The sequence below is a fragment of the Anolis sagrei genome, chromosome 2 (genome assembly GCF_037176765.1).
Source record: "Anolis sagrei isolate rAnoSag1 chromosome 2, rAnoSag1.mat, whole genome shotgun sequence".
Lineage (NCBI taxonomy): Eukaryota > Metazoa > Chordata > Lepidosauria > Squamata > Dactyloidae > Anolis > Anolis sagrei.
Window position 1 is genome coordinate 265807746 of NC_090022.1, and position 24699 is coordinate 265832444.

At 40.1% G+C, this 24699-nt stretch overlaps 2 protein-coding genes across 2 annotated transcripts in view; one reads left to right on the plus strand and one right to left on the minus strand.

Moving 5' to 3' along the window:
• DMGDH (dimethylglycine dehydrogenase) overlaps positions 1–863 on the minus strand; it is a 43421-nt gene extending 42558 nt beyond the window's left edge. Inside the window, exon 1 of the mRNA XM_060761615.2 lies at positions 697–863. Within this exon, the coding sequence (XP_060617598.2) occupies positions 697–776 (80 nt within the window). The 5' untranslated portion in view covers positions 777–863. The remainder of the gene's footprint in view (positions 1–696) is intronic.
• A 4322-nt stretch (positions 864–5185) lies between these two features.
• LOC132767046 (betaine--homocysteine S-methyltransferase 1) lies at positions 5186–23553 on the plus strand. Its single transcript, XM_060761614.2, has 8 exons — positions 5186–5285; positions 9376–9508; positions 12771–12889; positions 14488–14679; positions 17919–18066; positions 18694–18876; positions 19699–19927; positions 22288–23553. Exons 1-8 carry the CDS (start codon positions 5250–5252, stop codon positions 22478–22480), a joined length of 1233 nt encoding a protein of 410 aa, XP_060617597.2. The 5' UTR covers positions 5186–5249; the 3' UTR covers positions 22481–23553.
• The last annotated feature ends 1146 nt before the right edge of the window (positions 23554–24699 follow it).

The following is a 24699-nucleotide window of genomic DNA, read 5'->3' on the forward strand; positions in this document are numbered from 1 at the left end:
AACATATGGGATCTGGTGCCTTTAAGTCAGGCATGGGCAAACTTGGGCCCTCCGGGTGTTTTAGACTTCAACTCCCACAATTCTTAACAGCTGGTGGGCTGTTAGGAATTGTGGGAGTTGAAGTCCAAAACACCGAGAGGGACCAAGTTTGCCTATGTCTCCTTTAAGCTATTGAGGTGCTCCCCACATTTCAAGCTACCAGTTATTTTGAAGTAGCGCTCCTGTGGAATTATTGGGATTTTGTACTAGAGAAGAAGAAGATGGGGCTAAGAGTTATTTTGGAGTGGGAGCCAAGGGAAATTCTCCCGGGAGCGCATCTACACTGTAGGTCAGGCATGGACAGACTTCGGCCCTCCAAGTGTGTTGGACTTCAACACCCAGAAATCCCAGCCAGCTTACCGGCTGTTAGAAATTGTGAGAGTTGAAGTCCAAAACATCGAGAAGGCTGAAGTTTGCCCATGCCTGCTGTAGGTGGAATGAATGCAGCTCGAAACCACTTTTAAGCGCCTTGGCTCAATGCTATGGGATCATGAAAGTTGAAGTTTGTAGAGGCACCTGGCCCCAGCACGCTTGGGCACAGAAGACCTTAGAGAAGTGCCCAGTCCCTAGCCTTGAGCCAGGGCAGCCCAGGTGGGGTCAATGCACCCGCTCTCCACGCGACGCAGCCCGCCGCCCGGGAGCCCAGGCTGGACTCACCCCCTCGGCGTGGCCGGGCCGCAGGCAAAGGGCCGCGCGGGCAGCCGAAAGGGGAAGCCCCTCAAGGCGCCCCGGAGCATGGCTTGGCTTGGCTTGGCTTGGCTTGGCCTTCAAGGGACGCGGTGGCGGCGGAGACTGAAGACGTACAAGACGAGCCCCGGGCTCGCTCTCTCTCTCTCTCCCTTCCCTCCCTCTCTCTCCCCGTTTGGACAGCGCCGGCCAATCCTCCGGCCAATCCTTGCGTCCTCCCCACCCCTCCCCTCTGAGGTCAAGCCAGGAGCCAGGGCTGCATCTACACTGGAGAATGGAGGCAATTTGATACCACTTTAACAGCCGAGGTTCAATGCTGTGCAAGCATCAGGACTGGCGCTTTACAAAGCCTTCTATGTCAAATGATGCTGTTGCCTCACCAAACTGCAGCTCCTATAATTCTAGGTATGGGCAAATTTGGGCCTTCCAGGTGTTTTGGATTTCAGCTTCCACAGTTCCTAATGTTTTGGAATTATGGGCTAGTTCCAAAATCAGCATATGTGGATATAACCTCCAGGGAGAATGGTAATATGAGCACACTTTGAAATCATTCTGTCTCAAGTGATCTGGATTTGTCCATTAGCTTTGCTGAAGCAGACACCTGCATTGCCTCCTACTTTCAAACTATCAGACAGCACTGCCAACTGGTTCCATACAAATACAAATTGTGGGACTTGAAGTCCAAAACACCAAGTTGGCCCATGCCCAGCCCGGTAGCCAAGATTTCATTTCGGGGGGGGGGGGGGGCTGGATTTTTTTCAGGGGGGTTTCGGGGGGGCTGAGTTTCGGGGGAGGGGGGCTGAGTCTGAGTGAAAGAGGGTCTAGCCTAGTAAACCTTTTGTATCATTACCCCAATACCCCCATGCATATGGGATATATTGAGTCTGGTGATCAGATCATGATATGAATAAACATAACAGTTTAAATAATGCACCAGTAAGGCCTTTTCGCGAACCACCATGAGAATTTCGGGGGGGGGGGGGCTGAAGCCCTTCAAGCCGCCCCCCCCCCCCTCCGCTACATGCCTGACAGGACACCAATCACATGATTAACTTTCTAAACAGTAAATTGCAGGTACAGGAAAACCAGTCCAGATTTCTCAACATCTACATTTTATTTTTATATAGCTATTCACACAACTGCTCAGTGCATGATTGTGATTTCAACTATATCAGTCCTTGGATTTTATTTTATGCTGAAAATAGAGGATTTCTTTTGCTTCTTTAGAAAGCCAAATCATTGCCAGGATTTATTTATCGTGTCAGAAGTGAATTGAGGATATAATTATAATGTATTTAAAAGCACAAGCAAAGTTAGAAACTTGGCATTATACTGTGCTAAATTTCCTTTGACCAGAAGCTGGCCACTTGGAGTGCCTCTGGTGTTGCTATAAGAAGGTCGTCCATTGTACATTTGGCAGGGATCAGGCTGCATTGTAGTAATTGGTGGTTTCCAGGGCATGGGGCTCACGATGGTCACTCCGCTGTGAGGAAATGAGCAAACCACAGACCACCTATTACAATGCAGTCTGAGCTCTGCCACATGCACAATGGAGGACCTCCTTATAGCAACACCAGCGGCATTCCATGTGGCCAGCTTCTGGTCAAAGGACATTTAATAAATTGCCAAGTTTTAAAACTTTGTGTTTTTTTAAAATACATTTTCAGCGGTACCCTTGGTTTGCTTATGACATGATAATTAAATAATTTGGACTGGTCTTTACTCTTCTCTACACTCACATGTCATGGACTTCACTTTGTGGCCCCATTTCCTAAGATTGGCTCTGTATCCCATGGTACCAGAACAAAGTGTTCAGCACCTTCCAAGTCGCCCAATCTTCTATGTTATCATCTGCTATCAGCCATGGATTGAGGTTCTGGGTTTAGCCTGTCAGTTTTGGACTATTGCTTGCTGAGGTGTTCCTGAGAATATCTCTGTAGATCTTAGAAAACTATTTCTTGATTTAAGACATTAGCATGCTGGCTGATATCTGAACAGAGGATGGGCCAGAGATGTCACTGCCTTGGTCCTTTCATTACAGGCTGCTATTTCCCGATGGATGTCAGGTGGTGCAATACCAGCTAAATAGTATAATTTCTCCAGCTGTGTATGGCGTAGACATCCTGTGAAAATGCGGCATGTCTCATTAAGGGTGAGATATATTCTACACTGGGAATGCGCATTCAGCAGCAGAATAGCAAAACACAAGGGCAGGTGTCTTGTGTCTGAGGCCCCATCTACATTGGCCTATCATGCAGTTTCAGTATGCAGATGAAATGCATTGGACTGGATTATGTGGCAGTGTAGACTCAGATAATCCAGGTCAGTCTGTACTATATAAATCTACACAGACCACTATAATTCAGTTCTAACTGCATTATATGGCAGTAAAAGTGTCATTGGGAGAAAGGGATTTCTTTTTCCTGCTTCAAAGGAGAGCATAGGTAAGACATTTTGTAGTTTGTTGAGCACTCTTTGGGCCCTTCCACACAGCCCTATATTCCAGAATATCAAGGCAGAAAATCCCACAATATCTGCTTAGAACTGGGTTATCTGAGTCTACAGAGTCTGAGTCTAAAGCAGAGAAGGCTAAAGATCTTGTAAAACTAGAGCTCCCATAGCTCTTCACTGTTGAGCCATGTCAAATTACATCCATTTTACATTGCAGACGCACCCATTAAAGTGAGTTGAAGTTGTGGTGGCAGTGAATGTACTCCAAGGGCGTGTGTGTATTTCTGGAATGAATTTAATAGCCTGGCCAACTGCACATATTTTTCGACATGCTTTCCGAGGGCCTCGTCCCCTGTCCTAATTTCAGGAACAGAGGCCTACAGTGTTTTATTTGGCTTCTTGAGTTACAAAAATCCTGTTGGCCTCCTGTGTCATTTCCCTGAGGAGTCAGGAAGCCCCACACTGCAGCAAAGACTTGAGGCGCCTCACAGGCTAAAGAAATATGCCTTCAATCGTTGCCTGTTGACATAGTATGTTGTGAAGGAGGGCCTTTTCTCACACTGGGAAATGTAGTGGATTTATATCTGGCTGTCTGAGTATTTTCTTTTTAAGATATGGTCCACTTTGAGGGAGTTATGCAGAGAGAGGAAAGAGAAAAAAAAAAGGAAAGTGACCTCCCTTCTAGTGTGGTCTAAGGGCCCTTCCACACAGCCCTATATCCCAGAATATCAAGGCAGAAAATCCCACATTATCTGAGTGTGGACTGAGGGCCCTTTCACACAGCCCTATATCTCAGAATATCAAGGTAGAAAATCCCAATATGGGCCCTTCCACACAGCCCCATACTCCAGAATATCAAGGCAGGAAATCCCACATTATCTGAGCGTGGACTCAGATAACCCAGTTCAAAACAAATATTGTGGGATTTTCTGCCTTGATATTCTGGGAGAAAAGGCTGTGTGGAAGGGCCCAGTATCTGCTTTGAACTGGGTTATCTGAGTCGACACTCAATGTGGGATGTTTTGCCTTGATAGTCTGGGATATAGGACTGTGTGGAAGGGCCATAAAAGGCTAAGGGCTCTTTCACTCAGGGCCCTTCCACACAGCCCTAAATCCCAGAATATCAAGGCAAAAAATCCCACATTATATGAGTGTGGACTGAGGGCCCTTTCACACAGCCCTATATCTCAGAATATCAAGGTAGAAAAAACCCAATATGGGCCCTTCCACACAGCCCTATACTCCGGAATATCAAGGCAGGACTCCAACCCATTATCTGAGTGTGGACTGAGGGCCCTTTCACACAGCCCTCAGTGTGGACTCAGATAATCCACTTCAAAGCAGTGGGATTTTCTGCCTTGATATTCTGGGATATAGGGCTGTGTGGAAGTGCCCTCAGTCATATAACCCAGAATATCAAGGCAGAAAATCCCACAATATCTGCTTTGAACTGGGTTATCTGAGTCCACACTCAGATAGTGTGAGATTTCCTGCTTTGATATTCTGGGATATAGGGCTGTATGGAGTCTTTGACTAGGGTGCACCTGCAGTTTGAATGTTAGCTGTTAGGAATTGTGAGAGGTGAAATCCAAAACATTGGAGGATCCAAGTTTGCCCATGCCTGGTCTACACAATGATATAGCAGATTCAGCTAGAGAGACTGAGGGCCCTTCCACACAGCCATATCATTAAGGCAGAATAACCCACAATATCTGCTTTGAACTGGAATATGAGTCCAAACTGCCATATATCCCAGTTCAAAGCAGATAAAGTGGGATTTCATTCAGCTGTGTGGAAGGAGACTGACTGACTAAGTGAGTGACTGGACTGTACGCCTCTGTCCCAAAAAGGGCGAACTCCAGGGCCAGGCCAAGAGTGACCGTTACTTGGCCTCGCGCTGGCTGGCACACCTGTATTCAGGGAGCCGTGACGAAGCGGGCTCTCCTCCAATCAGCATCCCGCTCGCGCTGCCCCCACCCCCTTCGCGGGCTATATATAGGGGAGGCGCAACATAGCGCTCTCTCTGTCTCGTGCTCTTTCGCGGTAGGGTCTGGTGTGCTGACTCGAGGATCATGGCTCCTGTTGGAGGGACTGCAAAAGCCAAGAAGGTAACGCGACTTGCCGCCTGGGACTTTGCCTGGCTTCTGGGGGGTTTGTTTGTTTGGGACAAGGAGTCCCTAGGGAACAGCTGGCGCCATCGGAAACCATATGGCGGTGCTGTCAACAAACATTTTCAAGCCCTGCTAGATGGTGGGGAATGATACCATCCAGGTAAAGTGTGGAGAATTTAAGCACTAGGAAGGATAACTTTTGCACAAGGAACTTTTGGCACCCAGGGCTTGCCTCAACGTTTCTCTACTAGTCCAGGGTGTCAGAGGAATTTTGACATAATAATAATAATAATAATAATAATAACTGCAAAGACTCTGCCACAAGCCAATAAAGGTGGTCCCAGTGGTGATTGGCACCACTAAAGACCTTGGCCAGCACTTAAAAACAATTGGCACTGACAAACTTACCATCTGTCAGCTGCAAAAGGCCACCCTACTCAGATCTGCATGCACATTATTCGCTGATACATCACACAGTCCTAGACACTTGGGAAGTGTCCAACGTGTGAACCAATACAAAAGCCATTATAGTGATCTTGTTTGCTGTGTACTAATCTCAGGGGCGGCTCAACCCATTACGCAAAGTAAGCATTTGCAGTATAGTTGATTTTGCCCAGGGGCGCTCTTGAGGCACTTGGGGGAAAATAGACATTGACATATGCGAGTTGTAGTTACTGGGATGTATAGTTCACCTACAATCAAAGAGCATTCTGAACTCCACCAATAATGTAATTGAAGCAAATATGGCAGACAGAACTCCCACGACAAACAGAAAATATATATCAGCAATTGGTTGGGGGGGGGGGGGGGCAAAATTCTGTTTGCTTACCGTTGAAAATTACCTAGGGTCGCCTCTTGTTGTGTTTCTAATAATAATAATAATTGTAAAAATAATTGTGATTTTGTGATACAAAATCCAGCGTATAGATCACATTTGCTGTGACATACTGTGTTTTTGTTTCAGTAAAATAATAATAATAATAATACTTTATTTTTATTCCGCCTTATCTCCCCGAGGGAACTCAGGGTGGATTCCAACAAAGAAACAAGCAAAAAAGGCAAACATTCAATTCTTGATGTAACCAGCAAAATCCCAAAATAAATGAACATCTAATATATCAATAATATACTATTCAAAGTTCCAGAATGTTTTTCATTTCATAATATGCACAACTTTATGATTGAGATTGGAATAGGCACATTGCTACCTTTAATTTATGGCAAAGCATACTCTCATAATGCTTTTCATGCCTTTGGAACAATTGAGGGAGATTTAGTGTTTATCAGAATGAATGCAGTTGGACACCACTTTGACTGCCAGTGGCTCAATACTATTGGATCTCCATGTGACTTGCTGGCCATACCAGGTGCCAGTTCTGGCATCAGCAAAAGTACCTGCATGACTAGGAACGAGGGGAGCAATGAGCAGCCATGATCCATCCCCTTTCCTTGTGCCCTTGTCCAGGCTGCCCCAAAACTGGAATACTCGAGTTTCCAGTAAATGCAGTAATACTCCCTGACTTTGAGTCCCTTTGGGGAGAGAGAACAGGTCGTAAATAACAATTATTATTATTATTATTATTTGCCCAGAGTGGGACCAAACTGTAAAAGTTGTAATACCCAGTGGAAGTCAGTAAATATCATGGAAACAGCCAGATTTTCCTGACCTTATATGTTCACTTTGGGATACTGGGTTCAAAGTCCTTCTGAGCCTTGAAAACCCACTGGATGACTTTGGGCAAGTCACACAAAAAGGAAAAGAGGAAAGCAATGGGAAATAAATCCTGCCAGTAAAGCTCGTATGTCAGTCAGTTTCATAGAATCACAGAATTGGAAGAGACCACAAGGGCCATCCTGTCCAAGCTTCTGCCATGCAGGGAAATGCAATAGAAGCACTCCCGAGAGATGGCCATCCGGCCTCTGCTTAAAAACCTTCAGAGAAGGAGACTCCACTATGCTCTGAGGCAGCAGCATATTCCACTGCCAAACAACTCTTACCGTCAGGAAGTTCTTCCTCATGTTTAAGTGGAATCTCTTTTCCTATTGCTCTGAATCCCAATCTCTAGAGCAGCAGAAAACTAGGTTGTTGTAGGTTTTTTTGGGCTATATGGCCATGTTCTGGAGGCATTCTCTCCTGACATTTCGCCTGCATCTATGGCAAGCATTCTCAGAGGTTGTGAGGTCTGAACTAGCAGAAAACTAGTTTGTCTCCCTCCTCAATATGACAAGACACAGAACCACAAAATCAGAAGCAAATGGATCCTAAAATGAGAACTATGCATTTGAGAATGGACATTTTATGTAGTAGTTACCACAATCCGTGAAGCTGTAAATTTGAATAAAAGTCAATGGAACAAACCGGCAAGTGTATTTTATTATATACATTTCTTAAGATAGATGGCATAGCACGTAATGCTGGACAGAGGTGCAAGAATGACAAAGTGAAAAAAGCATCAGCAATCCTAACAAGAGGCAATTATTTACCCTGAATTTTAAAAATATGAATGCAAAGAACTAAATTTTATCAATGTTAGGGGCAGAGGAACACATATTTGATAACAATGCAGAATCCTTATACCCATTACATGTGAAATAAATGGAAATGTATGGGTGGAGCAATGGGTATCACAGATTATTCTGTGATACTTTGGATAGTTGTATGGTAGAGGAATAAATTTTCAGGGAGTATTTAAATTCAGAATAACATACTATGGCTTTGGGGCTGCATCCAGATCTGGTGCCTTTGGTACGAAATTTCCCTCAGTCTCCCTTTTTCTGACAGTAAAGAATTCCTGTTCTAGAAGCCTCCAGGTGTAACTCTTATCTCTTGTAGAAGCCTGTTGTGCTGTTTAACATAATAAGATATCCATTTTTCAAAACCATAAGTGAATGTTCAGCCCATACCACCTCCAAAGGATTCCTGGGCAAAAAATTATCCCTCGTTATGGCCTAAATACATTTTATACAAGCTGAATGGCAAGGCAAAGCAGAGGACTAAGAATTGACAAGCATAAAAGGAGTCAGCACTTTAAGGAGGTATGGGTCACATTGCCCTAGCTGTGAAGAACTATTCTAAGGGTTGCATTTCACATGTGTGTGTGTGTATGTGTGTGTGTGTGTAAAGGGTCAAGGCATGCTGGAGCATTAGGTGAAACTTAGTACTAGCCCTGCTAGTAGAGTATTTGGAGAACAGATATGCCACCTGCCTGACTTCATCAAAGTTGACCTGCTGCCCTCAGGCTCTCTGCTATTGACAGTGTTGAAAAGAGATTCATCTACAATCTGATTGTATATAGAATAGGGAGATGAGGGAGAAATCTTATAATTTGTATCAATAGCATTGAGCCAAGACAAAGTGATGTCAAATTGCATTAATTTTGCAGTGTAGGTGCACCCTATGTCTTTCCTCCAGATCCGCAGAGCATCTACAACCTTTGAGTGAATTAGAGATAACAAAATTAGAGTCAGGATCACATTTAGGTAAGTTAGGCAAGAGGGAGAGAGTAAGTGATGTGCCTTAGAGTTAACATCAGTCAGGATTTATATATATTGCATCAGTTTGTTCAATTTTTTACACTTGAGCTTCTGAGAATTCAACATATTGAAAAGCTTGACTTCAAGTATGATATTTGTTGTGGCAGCAGTTAATAAAGGTGTTGTTGAGGGGGTAGATAAGATAAAGTTTCACACTGGTAGCACAAGGGCATCTAGGAATTCCATACAATTGGTAGCTGCAGTGATTGAATGAGTGGAAGTCCTCATATTTGGTGGCACAGTTAGCTATAATAATATTTGTTATATTATTATATTGTTTACAGAATTTGATTTTATAAATAGAATGGTAAAAATTGGGATTGAATATAACATGGTTCTATACTGATTTTGCTAGCCCCCTTGCCATCAGTTAGAGTAGATCCAATGACTCCATACAATTTACAAAAGGGTTACTTTATCAAGTTCACACTGATGCATTGTAAACTTGCTAAATCAATCCTTTTGGTTATTGTTTGGGTTGTGTGTCAGATTGTTGTTACACTGTAATCGCGATGCATACATGTTATTTTTTGTATATCTGTTTTTGTTTTAGGGTATTTTAGAACGCTTAAATGCAGGAGAAGTTGTGATTGGTGACGGAGGATTTGTCATTGCTCTTGAAAAGAGAGGCTATGTAAAAGCTGGGCCATGGACTCCAGAAGCTACAGTAGAACACCCAGAAGCAGGTTGGTGTAATCTGTAATATATGTGGTGGTGTTTACATAAAATTATCCAATTGGAGAATAAACATGCTGATCTCAATCCAGCTAAATTCAGCCATGATTAAAGGTATATTCCTTAATCATACACTTCTTGACCTGAAAGTAAATTCAGTTGTGCTCACTCAGGGTTTGTTTCTGAATGCACATGCATAAGATTGTACTCGTAGAGTTGCCCCAGATCCAGAAAGTACCTGCTGAATCAAAGGCCATGTATCTTGTCTGTTATCTTGCTGGCTTGCCCCTGTATTGCTGATGCCGCTCCCCACTCACCATGAAGTTTCCTGAAGATACTTGATTGTCACTTGTCACATTTCCTGATGTCAGAATAGGGCACCCACTTGATCAGCAAAGAGAAAGTAGAGCAACTGTTTCCTCATAGCTGATCACATAGGTATCCCATTTTGATATTAGCAGATGCAACTGTGATACTCAGGCACTTCAAAAATCTCTGTGTGCTGCAAGGGAAGGATGATGGCAACAGCATCCATCTGGACAGTGAATCAAGGTGGAATGGACACAATGCAGCTGTCCAGGAAGCTTTAAAACTGGAGTTTCCTGAAAATCCTGGAGTATCCCTCAACTTTGCTTAAAGCAAGGCAAGATTAGATTAATAACAGAAAACTTGCGATCCTCACCAGAAGTCACAGTGTGTCATGTAGACTTCTGGTGCTGGATTCAAGGTGCATTCAGATATTTTTATTCATATAGACTAGCCCGCAAAATACATTCCTGAACAAAGGTACTAGGTGTAAATTTCATTTAAAAGAATGAGATTTATTTCTTATTGAATCCACACTTGTAGTTTAGTGGGAGGGGACTTTAAAATGTTTAGCCAAAGAGCTCCTGGGTCTCACTAAAATCAAGCCCCAGAATTCTGCAGGAAGAAGCCACAACATGTGTGGTGGGATGCAAACTCTTTGCCTACTCTTTAAGCTTGAGTGGGATGAGGCCAATGCAATTCTAGATGGCCCAGGTCCAGGCTATATGGTTGACCACATCCCCTTTTACAAACCTGCCCAGGCCCTGAGATCTTAAGGAGAGATTCTTCTCTCAGTCCTATGTCCATTTCAAGCTCAATTGGTGGAAACGAGAGAGGGCCTTCTTGGCAGCAGCTCCTCAACTCTGGAACTCCCTGCCCAGGGAAGCCAGAATGGTTCCCTCCCTGTTGTTCTTCAGGTGGCAAGTTAAAACCTTTTTATTCAAGCAGGCCTTTAAAGAAGAAGATTTTTAAGATTATCAGGAGCTGCTGTGATTTTGTATGCTTTTAATGATGATTAATATTGTTTTAACACTTGTAGATCGTATATTTTAAGTTATATGTTTTTAATTGTGAGCTCCTTTGAGTCTCCAAATGGGGAAAAAGCAGGATGTAAATAAACATAAACATAATAATAAAGTAAAGATTTTCCCCTGACATTAAGTCCAGTCGTGTCTGACTCTGAGGGTTGGTGCTCATCTTAAGCCGAAGAGCTGGGGTTTTCCATAGACGCTTCCAAGGTCATGTGGCTGGCATGACTGAGTGGAACACCGTTACCTTCCCGCAAGAAGGGTACCTATTGATATACTCACATTTGCATGTTTTTGAACTGCTAGGTTGGCAGAAGCTGGAGCTAACATTGGGAGCTCTTGCTGCTTCCCGGATTGGAACCTTGACCTTTCAACAAGTTTAGCAGCTCAGCTGTTTAACCCACTGCACCACCAAGGGCTTAATAATAATAATAATAATAATAATAATAATAATAATAATTCTATGTCTTCTTGAAACCAATGGAACAAATAATTTGTCTCAAGTCTCCTTTATTTCAATGAGTCACACTTTAGCTCAGTGTAGATATTCAATCCAATAGCTAGTTCAATCCATTTAATCAATGGAAATTTGATAGATTTGTTAATTCTGTTGATTCAATGGGTCTGCACTCAAAAGAAGTATTACTTTGTCTTTAAATGTCTTTGATTTTTTAAACATTATTCCAGTTTCATAAATACAGTATTTTATCACAATATTTTAAAGTATATTACTATTTGTCCCATATCTGAAGCAATCAGTACACAAATGCTTTTTTACAGAGATAGAAACTTACTTACTTAGGCGATCCCTTGTAGTCCGAGGATGATGGCCCTCCAAGTGTAGTGCTTGGTAGTGGTTACACAGGTGGCCGTGGAGACCTATTCTTGATCCTCATGTTCTTCCGCAGCGAGGACATCAGTTTTCAGGTGAAAGGCAGTCCTGGTCAGGGTTGTCTTGATGCACCTTCAAAAGATGTGGTGACAGCAACAAAATACTCCTACTAACTTAATTCATAGTCTATTGGGTACTGCCTGCTTTTAATGCTGCCAAAAGCTAGGTGTGCTGATACAATTTTGAATAGCAGTTCTGTGTCCAAAATAATTTGGCAAATGCTCTATCTGTCCTGAACAGACAATAAAGAGAAATTAACTTCTCCATGCAACATGTGAACTCCCTCAAAATCAGGAGTCAAAATCATTTGAAAATACAATGAACAAGTATTTTGCACCTAAAATCATTTGTAATAAAAGGCTTGCAGAAATATGATCATGTCAAACGGAGTGAAAGAGATTTGATTGTAAATTATTTTAAGTTACTTTTTGATTGATGAAGAATTATATGTATGACCTGACTTGTAAGAATGACATTCCTTTACATTGGACCCAATGTCTTAAATTTGAGCAATGTAGTCTGTGCTCATGGTTTTAGGTTTACTGTGAAATAGCTAATATAAGCTGCCTATGCAGTGGAGTTAAAAAAAACCTGTCATAATTGTAAACAGAAATACTTAGAAACAAATCCCATTTAAATATGTTGGTAGAAATGCTTTCTAAATTGTTTATTCAGTTGTCCTACTGCACATGCTATCTACGTTATAAAAATGTGTGAATTCATCATAGTAATGGTTGCTGCTAGATGGAGGCAGATGTATGTCTTTATACCATATTTATTTGAATGTAATGCACACAAGTTGTGCATTACAAAAAAGTAATGCACAACCTTTTTGGCTTAATTGTTTAGCCAAAAATGAGATAGTTTCACATTAGTTATGTACCACTTGCAAGCAAAGAGAATAGCGTGCTGTTTCTTTTTTTAACAGTGCTGTACAATATTAAGTAAATAATTATGTAATATATAATAACAAATGTAGAAGAAGTTGCTGAAACAATACTAATACAGAATTACATTTGACTCTTGGTTTGTTTAAACATTTTGCAGTTCGTCAGCTGCATCGAGAATTCCTAAGAGCTGGAGCAAATGTTTTACAAACATTCACCTTTTATGCCAGTGATGACAAATTAGAGAACAGGGGAAACTATGTAGCTGACAAAATTTCTGTGAGTAGTTTCATTTCCTTTTTAATATTTTTGGCACAAAGGCAGATTCATGACTGCAGTACAAAAACATGGTTTATCTTTATACGCTGTTACTCGTTTATTAAAAAATTGAAATATGAAGATTCAAATGAAATGTACCATGATTTAATATGCTGCAATAGGAATGGATTGCAAAACTCCAGGGATGTTATAAAGCCGTGAAAAATAAATGCAGATTAATCTTAATGGAATTATTTCCTGGAAATCCCTTTCACGTTATGTATTACTACAGCGGGCCTTTGGTATCCACTGGGGCTTGGTCATAAAATCCATGGATGTACAAGGCCCTTCCACATAGCTGAATAAAATCCCACATTATCTGCTTTGAACTGGAATATATGGCAGTGTGGACTCAGATAACCCAGTGTCTTGATATTCTGGGTTATATGGCTACGTGGAAGGGCCACAAGTCCCATTATATACAATGGCGTAATAAAATGATGTGTCCCATACATAATGTAAAATCAAGGTTTGCTTTTTACAAAAACATGTTCATACCATGGATGATTAAATCCATATATGAAGACTCCAAGGATATGGAGGGCTGACTATTTAAGAAAGGACGCCGCTCATATTGTTAAAAAGTATAGCCTGTATTTCTTTACAAAGAAGTAACTTCTTGTGCTGGGAAAGAATAACAGCAAATTGATAGCAAAAGAGAAATATTGTAAAAGTATTGGAGTACATCTAGGCCCTATTTTTCACTCAGAGAATGAAATTACATTTTAATTTAATACAAATACTTTAACCTTTACACCACACAAGAGTCCAGTTTATTGAAAAAAGTGAATATAAAAAAGGCAAAAGGTAATATCAAAAACTATGTCCAAAAAAGCAATAGGAGAAAAGGTTATTAAAAGACAATAGTCATTCGTCACAACCTCTGACTGAACAATCATCAGCTCTGGCTGAACCATAACAAATGCTTTAACTATTTATTGGTGGAGGGAGGGAAGGATCCGTCTGCACATGTCCAAGTTGTAGTTCTCACCTGAAGAGGAATGGGTTTCTCCATCTTTTTGAAGATTCAGGAGAGTGATCCATGGAGTTTAAATTAATGTCTTCCTAAATGTATATGAACTGAAAGATGTATGGGTTTTTTAAAAATTGGATCATATGAGTAGAATATAACATATCCACATTTCCTCACAATAATGTTTATAAAACAACAAAGGCAGGGTGATATATATATATATATATCCCTTTTTCGCTGTTTTTCTCCTTTCTCCTCCCTCACCCTCTCTGTTAGATACTCTGAGCAACTAGGATTTATCTGTCCACACAGGTAAATTGGGACATTTTGAAATGAAGCATTTAGCACAGTCAGTGTTGACAATCATGATTTTCTTAGAGAATGTATCAGTTGATTACATTTTTAAAATGAAGCAATGAGTCCCTCTACAGAGGTAGAGAAGATTGGGATATAAAAGTTTTAAATAAATAAAATAAATAATATATTTGTATAATGTATACATTTTATTCATTTTGCACTGTGGTGATATAATAGTGTAGTAGACATACACTTTAAATCTGTACTAATTAAATTTTCCTACTTTTAGGGCCAAAAAGTGAACGAAGCCGCTTGCAATATTGCAAAAGAAGTAGCTGCAGAAGGAGATGCCTTGGTGGCTGGAGGTGTCAGTCAAACACCTTCATATCTAAGCAGCAAGAGTGAAGCTGAAATTAAATCAATATTTCGAAAGCAGCTAAACATTTTTATGAAACAAAATGTGGATTTCTTAATTGCAGAGGTAAGTTAAATCGTGAAAGAAATTATATGTAATCAATGGAACAATGAAACCTCTCTGCTTTGGTGTATCAAAAACAGTTATTAGTTGTATTGAAAAAAGGAAAAAGTCTATGTGCCACAGAATCTGTTATTAGATGCAAACATTTGTTCATGCATGCATACATACACAAGAGAACGCTCAGAAATATATTGTGATGAATTTACTATATTGTTCAGATCAACTCTGATTTTAACTCTGCATTAAAGGTAGTTTGAGTCATGCACTTGTCCAGTTTGGATAGATGCATTTCAGTGTGTTCAATATGATGGTGTGGAGAAACCTGTTGCAGAAGTGAAGGCAACCAGTTGTCTGCTAGATAGATACCCATCCCAACTGACTAGAGCTGCCAGAGAAAAGATGGTCTGTTAGAAGGTGTAAGTTGTAAGTGTTACTTTTTAAAAAAGCTATATTTCAACCCCACAAAAGAAGCAATTGTCAGACCTCTATTGAAGAAACCTGCAATGGGGCATATCATCCTAGATAAGCCCTTATAAAAACATGGTCTTAAAGTGAGTGGTAATGACACAACTCTAGGTATTCTTGGTTGAAATTGATTGTTTGGACCCATTCCAATATGGGTTCAGGCCTTTTTATGGGATGGAAACAACCTTAGTAGATTACGTATACTGGAAGTTGGATAGGAGGAGTACATCTTTGTGATTTTTCTGAATCTCTTGGCAGAATTTGATACTAGTAATTACAGTATCCTTCCAGACTATTTTGATTGATATATGGGACATGGGAGCATTTTGATTCCTTTCTGCCTCAATGATCTTAGTAACGGTTGCTGTGGGACTGCCGTTCAGCCTCCAGTTCACTAGCATGTGAGGTTCTACAGGACTCAGTAGAGTACACTATAGTTTGGGGTTGGATATAATCAATATTATTATGTTTATTTATATCCTGCTTTTTCTCTCTATAAGGGGACTCAAAGCAGCTAACATTAAAAGCATTACAATTTAAAATATACAAATTGTAAAACAGTATTAAATATCCGTAATATTAGAAACAGTTCATATTAAATCCATAAAAACATATAAAACCGCAGCAGCCCCTGACATGATCTTAAAAACCATTTTTTAAAATCTGTCTGAATAAAAAGGGTTTAGCCTTCCACCAGAAGGACAGCAGGGAGAGGGCCATTCTAGTGCCCCTGTGCAGGGAGTTCCAGAGTTGAGGGGCAGCCACTGAAAAAGTCCCCTCTCTCGTTCCCACCAACCAAGCTTGGTAGCATCAATATGTTGATGCTACCCAGCTCTGTTTCTCTCTCATGCCTGATGCCAAGGAAGCTGTAGAAGTCCTGAATTGTCTGGATTCAGTGAGTAAATAAAGCAAGGTTTAATAATAAAGAATAACTTTATTTATATCCCGCTCCCTCTCCCCACAGGGATTCGGAGCGGCTCACAAACAGTATAAAATCACAGAATACATAATAAGGGAAATAAATATTTCAAATTAAATACATGACCAACAATAACTAATTACAAAAATTAATCAACCATAATGGACGAAAAAGGAACATCAATATAAATAAAAATGTAGTTTGTTTGTGGGATTAACATAACTCAAAAACCCCTGGACGAATTGACACCAAATTTGGACACAATACACCTATCAGGCCAACAAGTGACCATCACTCATAAAAACACTGTAAAACACAGCAGAAGAGATTTAAAGCAAAAAAAATACATTACAACGTATTTGCAAAATCACACACACACACACATATGCAAACACACATATATACACTTATACACAAATATACACACACACATATAAACACAAAACACATATACACAGACTGGGCCACAGCAACGCGTAGCAGGGGACGGCTAGTCATATATAAATAAGATTAAATACATAATACTTACACTGTGCCACCATTGAAAGCTCCCAATCACTGTCCTAGTCACTGAATCCCTGAACCCAGATGAGACAGAAATTTTATGGCTTGGTAGACATCTTAACCTGGGGGTGGTATTGCAGTCTTTCTGGTCAATGTTGCACTCCCTCTGAAAGAACTTTTGTAACTTGGAGATTCTCTTGGAACTAGCACTGCTACTGGAAAATAGGTCATTGCTGTGGACTGGAATGCCTTCATCCACCATATGGGGAAGGCACAGTAGTTAATGCTTTAATGACCTCCTAAGAATGCACTCTATTTGCTGTTATCATATAAACATATTTGGAAACATCTATTGCAATGTGCTGCAAAGTGCTGTTGGATGTGTATTGTAGAGACCAAATAGTATTTGTCTTACAAGAACTGGGCTGATTTTTAGTTTTGCCCTAGAAAGCCCTGAGTGTCACGAGACCAAGATATCTGAGAGACCCACCTCCTCTCATATACTGTAAGCCTTTCTGTCCAGTATTTCAGGTTGACAGAGCTTGCCTTTTTTCATGACCCACCACCCCACAAGGGTTTTCTCTTGAGTGTGAAACTCTTAAGTGAAGTCTGGATAGTTTCATCCCTTGTGAGCTTCTGGTGGGCAACTGCGATTGAGTTGCTTCACATAGCATTCAGATCTTGAAACTGTTCTACCGTTTTAAATGTCTGATGTTAAATTATTTTTAAGAAATACTTATATTTGCCTCTAACGTTTTGTAATGTATGCATGTAATGTTTTAATTCCCCCCCCCCCCCCATTGCATGTGGCTTCAGGGACTCTGGTGGGCTGACAAGTGATACATATAGTCAATTATTCAATGCCTTAAAAACACATAATTCCAATGCATTTAATAAATAAAAACTAAAGTTACAGAGCTGTAATCAGATTCTGTGCAAAGAAATGTCAGCAAATGTGCCCATTGATGGCCAAGAGCTCTTAACTGGCTGACAAGGACAACAAGCCAACTCAGCGTGATGATCCAGTGAGGACAAACCATTTTTTACCTGACTGGATGGTCTGGATTCTGCCCCTATGGCTGCTGTGTGTTGGGGGGAAAGCATCTGAACAACGCCATAGAATCTGAGGTCAATCTGGAGCAGGAATGTTCCAGACAGCTCCGGATTTTCCTGTAAATATAGATCCGCCACTATTCCAAAAAGTAAAATTGGAATCAATTTTCCTGAGGAAATAGTTTAAATGTTTTAGATATTTAGAAACTTTGGGTTTTTTTCCCTTAGGGGCTACTTTTTATTTTATCCCTTCCAGCTGTAACTCTATTTCCTTTTTAAAAAAAATACCTTTTTTTTTTAGTATTTTGAACATGTTGAAGAAGCTGTGTGGGCAGTTGAGACATTAAAGGAATCTGGGCTTCCCATTGCTGCTACTCTATGCATTGGTCCAGAAGGAGACATGCATGGTATAGCACCTGGAGAATGTGCTGTTCGGCTTGTAAATGCTGGTAAGACTCTCTCCTGTCCATCAACATATGGTGAAAAATACTTGGTACCTAACATGAGCAGAAAGAGTCGCTAGCTACACTTTTCAATGTAAGCAATACTTAGGTTGAATAGAAGGAAAATACCAGAGGCAACCCTACCATTAAGCAGATGAGGCAACTACCTCAAGCTTAGGTGCTACCAGGGGCATCAATGACATTCCTTGCTATTTTCCTGACATTCCAAGTTGTTACTTTTCTTTGGATGTTAGGTGTAAGTGTTCTTCACAATGGTTTGGTTAGTTCTGATTAGAATAGGCTCATTGAATCAATAACGAAGGCATGAGCCAACATGGAAGTAAATATAATTGGTTGGTCCAGAAGGAGAGTTTTTCCAGTCAGTTTATTCCAGTCAGGAGTAAAAATAAGATTCAAGGCAATATGTCCTAAGCTCCTTAAACTAGACTGCTGAAGTATTGGGGATACTTTCTTATTATCAGAGGTATTGGGGATAGATCCTTATTACTGATGTTTAAGTTAGGAATTAACTAGCAGTGTAAGCAGCATATGCAGATGAATTTTGAGGTGTCAGCAATTCATTGCACTCAAAAAATCTAGACATTATGGAAGACTTTCCTTCTTACTCTTCAGGTGCTTCTATTGTTGGAATAAACTGCCATTTTGATCCAACCACTTGCCTCAAAACTCTGAAACTCATGAAAGAGGGTTTGGCAGCTGCTAAACTAAAAGCACATTTGATGTCACAACCACTGGCTTTTCACACTCCTGATTGTGGAAAGCAGGGTTTTATTGATCTGCCAGAATTTCCTTTTGGTAAGTCTTGGGTGTTTTTGAATTTGATAAGCATCAAATTAAAAGAATAATACATGATATCACATTAAATTTACATTTATGTCCATGACAATTAATTTCATTGTGGAACTGAGATTTATGTTGGAGAAAATATGCACATAGTGGGGTCAAGAATAAAACCAATTTTGTGCTGCTTAAAAATTAAAGGCAAATCATATTAATTTTAGCCAAAATTAGAAATTTCTTCCTCAAAAAGAGGAATTTGCTTGCAATTCATATTACTGCATGAACTTTTTTTCTTTAGTAATGGCTTGTGTACTGGAAGAACTCCCAAGAAACTAGAGAGTAGTGTTAGATGCATGCATTTGTTAACCAGGTTTGCATTGTCTAAAGAATTTTTTTGTTTTGTTTTTGTGTATTTCCAGTGTAATGACAGTTTTAGGGCCCCTTGGTGGCACAGCAGGTTAAACTGCTGAGCTGCTGAGCTTGCTGACCATAAGGTTGGCGGTTCGAATCCAGGGAGCGGGGGAGCTGACCCAGCTTCTCTCAACCTAGCAGTTCAAAAACATGCAAGTGTGAGTAGATCAGTAGGTACCACTTCGGTGAGAAAGTAACTGTGCTCCATGCAGTCATGCTGGCCACATGACATTGGAGATGTCTATGGACAATGCCGTCTCTTCAGCTTAGAAATGGAGAGGAGCCCCACCCCACAGAGTCGGACATGACTAGACTTAATGTCAGGGGAAACCTTTACCTTTAATGACAGTTTTGTCAAATTTGTGCAAAGTATTAACTAAATGTTCAAGGAATAATGAATTAAAACCAATTGCATATCATCAACAGCTTTGGAGCCAAGAATCCTGAGCAGATGGGATATCCATAAGTATGCAAGGGATGCTTATAACTTGGGGGTCAGATATATTGGAGGATGCTGTGGATTTGAACCATACCACATCAGAGCCATTGCTGAGGAGCTGGCCCCTGAAAGAGGCTTCTTGCCACATGGTTCTGAAAAACATGGCAGCTGGGGAAGTGATCTGAGCATGCATACCAAACCGTGGGTCAGAGCGAGGTAAGTATATTTTTAACTTTGGCACTTAAACAGCCCACTGAACAGACTTCCTTCTTAGAAACGGTTGCCTCAGATAGCCAAGTACTTAGAAGTATTGGAACTTTGTGTCATTATACCAAACCATGTATGATCAGAGTTTCATAAGAGAAATGTATCAATGCAGGTAAAAAGATGGAAACAAAGAATGTGAGACTTTTTCAGCATATAAATTGTGATTATGTTAACTCGATCCTGTTTGAATTGAGTTAAATCTCTTTTCATTTATTTTAGGATAACTTTTATTCCACAATTGTACTATTAGAAAACCCATTAAAGATTTTCTAACAATAGAAAAATGTGGCTCTCACCACATTGGATTGGTAGTGTTTTTGTGCTCAATAAATCTGAGGGTATTGAATTCAGTCAGAACACTGACTGCTTAATCTATATGCTAAGTAGTTTCCCTTAGAAAAGGACATCTACATTCAAAACATACCAGGAAATTTAGATACATTTGATAATGACTCTGAATTGCCTTCTTTTTATTCTTACTCTGTGTTACTGCTCTCCTGGTTAAGACATGGGTTAATAGAAATTACCTACACATCTCTGGCATGTAATTTTGAAGCTTGACCCCTCATTTAATCTGACTACAAGGAATGACTCAAATTACAAAGGAAGGTAGTGTATATAATTTTTAACAAGGACTAAGATTTGACTGGCAGAAAATGCAACTTGCTCAAAAGAGGTTGATACTACTATCTTAGATCATAATAAATTGTGGCAAGTTCTTGGTGCTATGGGGGATACCAAGCCACCTTGTCTGTCTATTGAGAATTCTGTATAATGAGCAAGTATAATGGCCAGACCATGAGACAACAGACTGGTTCAAGATTGGGAAAGGAGTAAGGCGGGGCTGTATACTCTCACACTACCTATTTAGCTTGTATGCAGAACATATCATGTGATACGCAAGGCTTGAAGAATCCAAGGCTGGAGTTAAAATTTCTGGAAGAAACATTAACAACCTTAGATCTACAGATGATGCCACTTTGATGGCCAAAAGCAAGGAGAAGCTGAGAAGCCTTCTAAACAAGGTGAAAGAAGAAAGTGCAAAAGTTGGGTTGCAGTTAAACATCAAAAAACCCAAGATCGTGGCAACAAGAATGATTGATAACTGGCAAATAGAGTGAGAAAACGTGGAGGCAGTAACAGACTGTGTATTTCAAGGTGCAAAGATTACTGCAGACACAGACTGCAACAAGGAAATTTATTGCTTGGGAGGAGAGCAATGGTCAATTTTGATGAAATAGTGAAGAGTAGAGACATCACACTGACAATGAAGATCCGCATAGTTAAAGCAATGGTATTCCCCATAGTAACTTATGGATGTGAGAGCAGACCATAAGGAAGGCTGAGAGAAGGAAGATATAAGCTTTTGATCTGTGGTGTTGGAGGAAAATTTTGAGAGTGCTTTAAACCACAAGAAGATCAAACCAGTCCATGCCCCAGGAAATAATGTCCAACTACTCACTGGAGGGAAGGATATTAGAGGCAAAGATGAAGTACTTTGGCCACATAGTGAGAAGACAGGAAAGCTTGGAGAACATAATGATGATGGAGAAAATGGAGGGAAAAAGGAAGAGAGGCCGACCATGGGCAAGATGGATGGATGGTATCCTTGAAGTGATTGGCTTGACATTGAAGAAGCTGCAGGTGGTGACAACCAGCAGGGACCTTTGGCATGGACTAGCCCATTTATTATTTATTTATTTATTTCACAGTTTTGTATACCGAGCTTCTCAACCTCGTCGAGGGACTCAGGCCGGTTTACAGCCATAAAAACTTATACATTCATTAAAATATCATATATCACAAATTACAAAACAACTTTAAAAACACTAAATATAAAACTACAGTGGTCAGTCGTCCTAATAAGATGGATCTATATCCACTTCCATCCAGAGTCCTATGGTGTTGTCTCATTCATCGAAGGCCTGACTCCACAGCCACGTCTTCACCCATGAGGTCACAAAGAGTCAGAAGCGACTGAACGAATAAACAATGAACTATCTTGCTACTAAAACTTTGGATTGCCTGAATTACACTGATCTTTTAGGTTATCTTGGGTAGAGGATTATTTTGGTTTCACCTTTACTATTGTTTTCAGCTAAAAAGTGATTTCCGGTAACAGTCTGTGCATATCCCGAAAAGTCTGAAAGCAAGTAATAAAAATGGATTTTTGCACTTTTAGGGTTAAACTGAGATTATTTTATGACTGTTTTATTTATTTCGTGTCAGGGCAGCCAGTCAACTGTCTGTTGATTGACATATCCATGTACTGTGTAAATTAAAAACAGAATTTGTCTCTTTGTTTCCAGGGCCAGGAAAGAGTACTGGGAGAATCTGCTGCCTGCTTCAGGCCGCCCATATTGCCCTTCACTGTCAAAACCAGATGACTGGGGAGTGACCAAAGGAGATGCGGAGCTGATACAGCAGAAAGAAGCAACATCTGAGCAACAGCTAAAAGAGCTGTTCAACAAACAGAAATTAAAATCCAAAGTCGTAGCTTGAATAGTTAGCAATCGTGATGTGCTGAAATAATTAGATTAATGTGTAATCGACATTCAGTGTGAAGATGATTATAGGCAAGATGTGCTGATCATGACTTTAAAGGCAAGTTTAAAGTATAATAAACCTTAGCAATGAAAATATTACACTGTAATATTTTATTTTATGAAAAATATTAGCCATAATGAATTCATGTGGAATTTCAAGAGTTCAGATGTTAGAAGCATCCACAAAGCACCAAAACATTTGTAAGTCCCAATTTACATATTCCTTGTTCTGAGAATGTTCACTTTCTCAAGTCCTTTTGAAATGACTGGGAAGTAAACATCCATGAATGGTTAAATAGACCAATCATAGTGTAAAACTAGACATGAAGAGAATATGTATTCACTAAGATGAATCTCTCTTCCTTTTAGATGTTTGTTTCAGCAATCAGAGTTGCAATTGAGACTCATATACTTTCCAGTGACCACTCTGAAAGCAAAGCATGTTAGATTTGAGAGAGACCTAGTTTTGAATTGTGTTACATGTGTAATCTAGTTTGATACTTAGGCATACAGCTTCAAAATAAGCAGAAAGGTCATGTGGTTGGGAGTTTCTGCCAGACATCTTAAGGCCCACCAGCACTCCGTGGTAGAGTAGGAAATCAGGGAAGGACTGTTTTACAGTTTTTCTTCATTGACTTCTGATGGGGATTATGGCTTTGGAGAGGCCATGTCAGGGAAACAGAAAGCTTATGACTATTTAGATTTTTGGTTGCCCCACCACAATGACTTCATTACAGTCCATTCCAGTATCGCACTGATGCACCAATCAGGTAACTCAGATGATTTTCCTCACATTTTTATTCTTATAGTGAAGCAGTGGTGGGCTTTAGTTCCAGCTCTGAAAATGAACTCTACATATCAATGGGGAACTGAGGTCTTATGTTAAAATATAAACAAGTTAAATACTCTTGAATGTTCCTATATCTTTCATTAATATCTGGTAAATAACATATGAGACTCTATATGTTAGATATAGACTGAAATTAATGTTCTTTATTAATATGAATAAAGATTGGTAAATTGAATTACTGTCAGCTGTACTAAAGAGTTTACCTTTGTTTTACAACACTGAGCTCTGCAAGTGCAGCATTTTTCTGATTGAAGCAAAGAGTGTTTGATTTGTGAGGATACCAAGATACCTGTATATAAAACTATTGTCCTTCCAATTCTATTGTACATCTGCAAACATGGACCATCTATAAGTGTCACTCTTGTCTTCTGGAAAGATTCCATCAGCGTTGCCTCTGAAAAATCCTGCAAATCTTTTGGAAAGACAAATGGACAAATGTCAACATGCTGGAAGAGGCAAAGACCACCAGCACTGAAGTGATTATTCTCAGCCATCAACTTCATTGGACTGTCCGTGTTGTTCAAACTTCTGGTCACTGTTTCCCAAAGTAGTTACGTCTTTCTGAACTCAAGAATAGAAAACGGAATGTCGGTGAACTACAAAAGAGATTTAAAGATGGACTTAAGGCTAACTTTAAAAGTATAGAATAAACACTCAGAACTGGGAATCCCTGGCACTTGAGTATTTTAACTGATGAGCAGATATTACCAACGATGCTATGGATTTTGAAAAGACACAAATAGAGGGCGAAAGGGACAAAAAGTGCCAAGAGGAAGGTGAATCAAACAAATCCTTGTCAAAACTGCTTGCCATCTGGAAATCTATGTCATCACTGTGAAAGACCATGTGGGTCCAGAATAGGTCTCAACAGTCACGGACACACAGTCAAGACTCTACCCTTTTAAGACAAACATACTTGGCCACAAGTGATCGCCTATAATAATCTAGCCTTTGTTGCCTTCTCAAACTGAAAGAAAGTGACTTGCCTAAAATAATCCAGTGGGTTTCCATGGCTGGACTAAGGATTTGAGCCCTGGTCTCCAGAGTAATAATCAATTTCTCAAATCACGACACCAAGTTTATTCTCAGGAGGAGAATTATTCCTACCCAATCCTACTGAAGGAATTGTTTCAATCAGCAATTCATTACTTAATTAAGAAAGGAAGATCAATTTAAACCACTTAAACTGCAACATCCTTTTAAATAATTTATAGTCTAAAATGCATTAAACCAGCTAACAAATTAAAAAGATATAAAGCTCTTCAGGCCATGAACATGTACTACTTGGATACAGTTATATCTTAAAAACCTTAGTAAAAACCCAT

Bases quoted from the DNA above. Each gene is read 5' to 3' on its own strand.
- LOC132767046 (XM_060761614.2), top strand. From the start codon at position 5,250: ATGGCTCCTGTTGGAGGGACTGCAAAAGCCAAGAAG. The intron at 9,509-12,770 runs GTTGGTGTAATC...AACATTTTGCAG, and splicing joins AGTAGAACACCCAGAAGCAG to TTCGTCAGCTGCATCGAGAA. The intron at 19,928-22,287 runs GTAAGTATATTT...CTTTGTTTCCAG, and splicing joins AAACCGTGGGTCAGAGCGAG to GGCCAGGAAAGAGTACTGGG.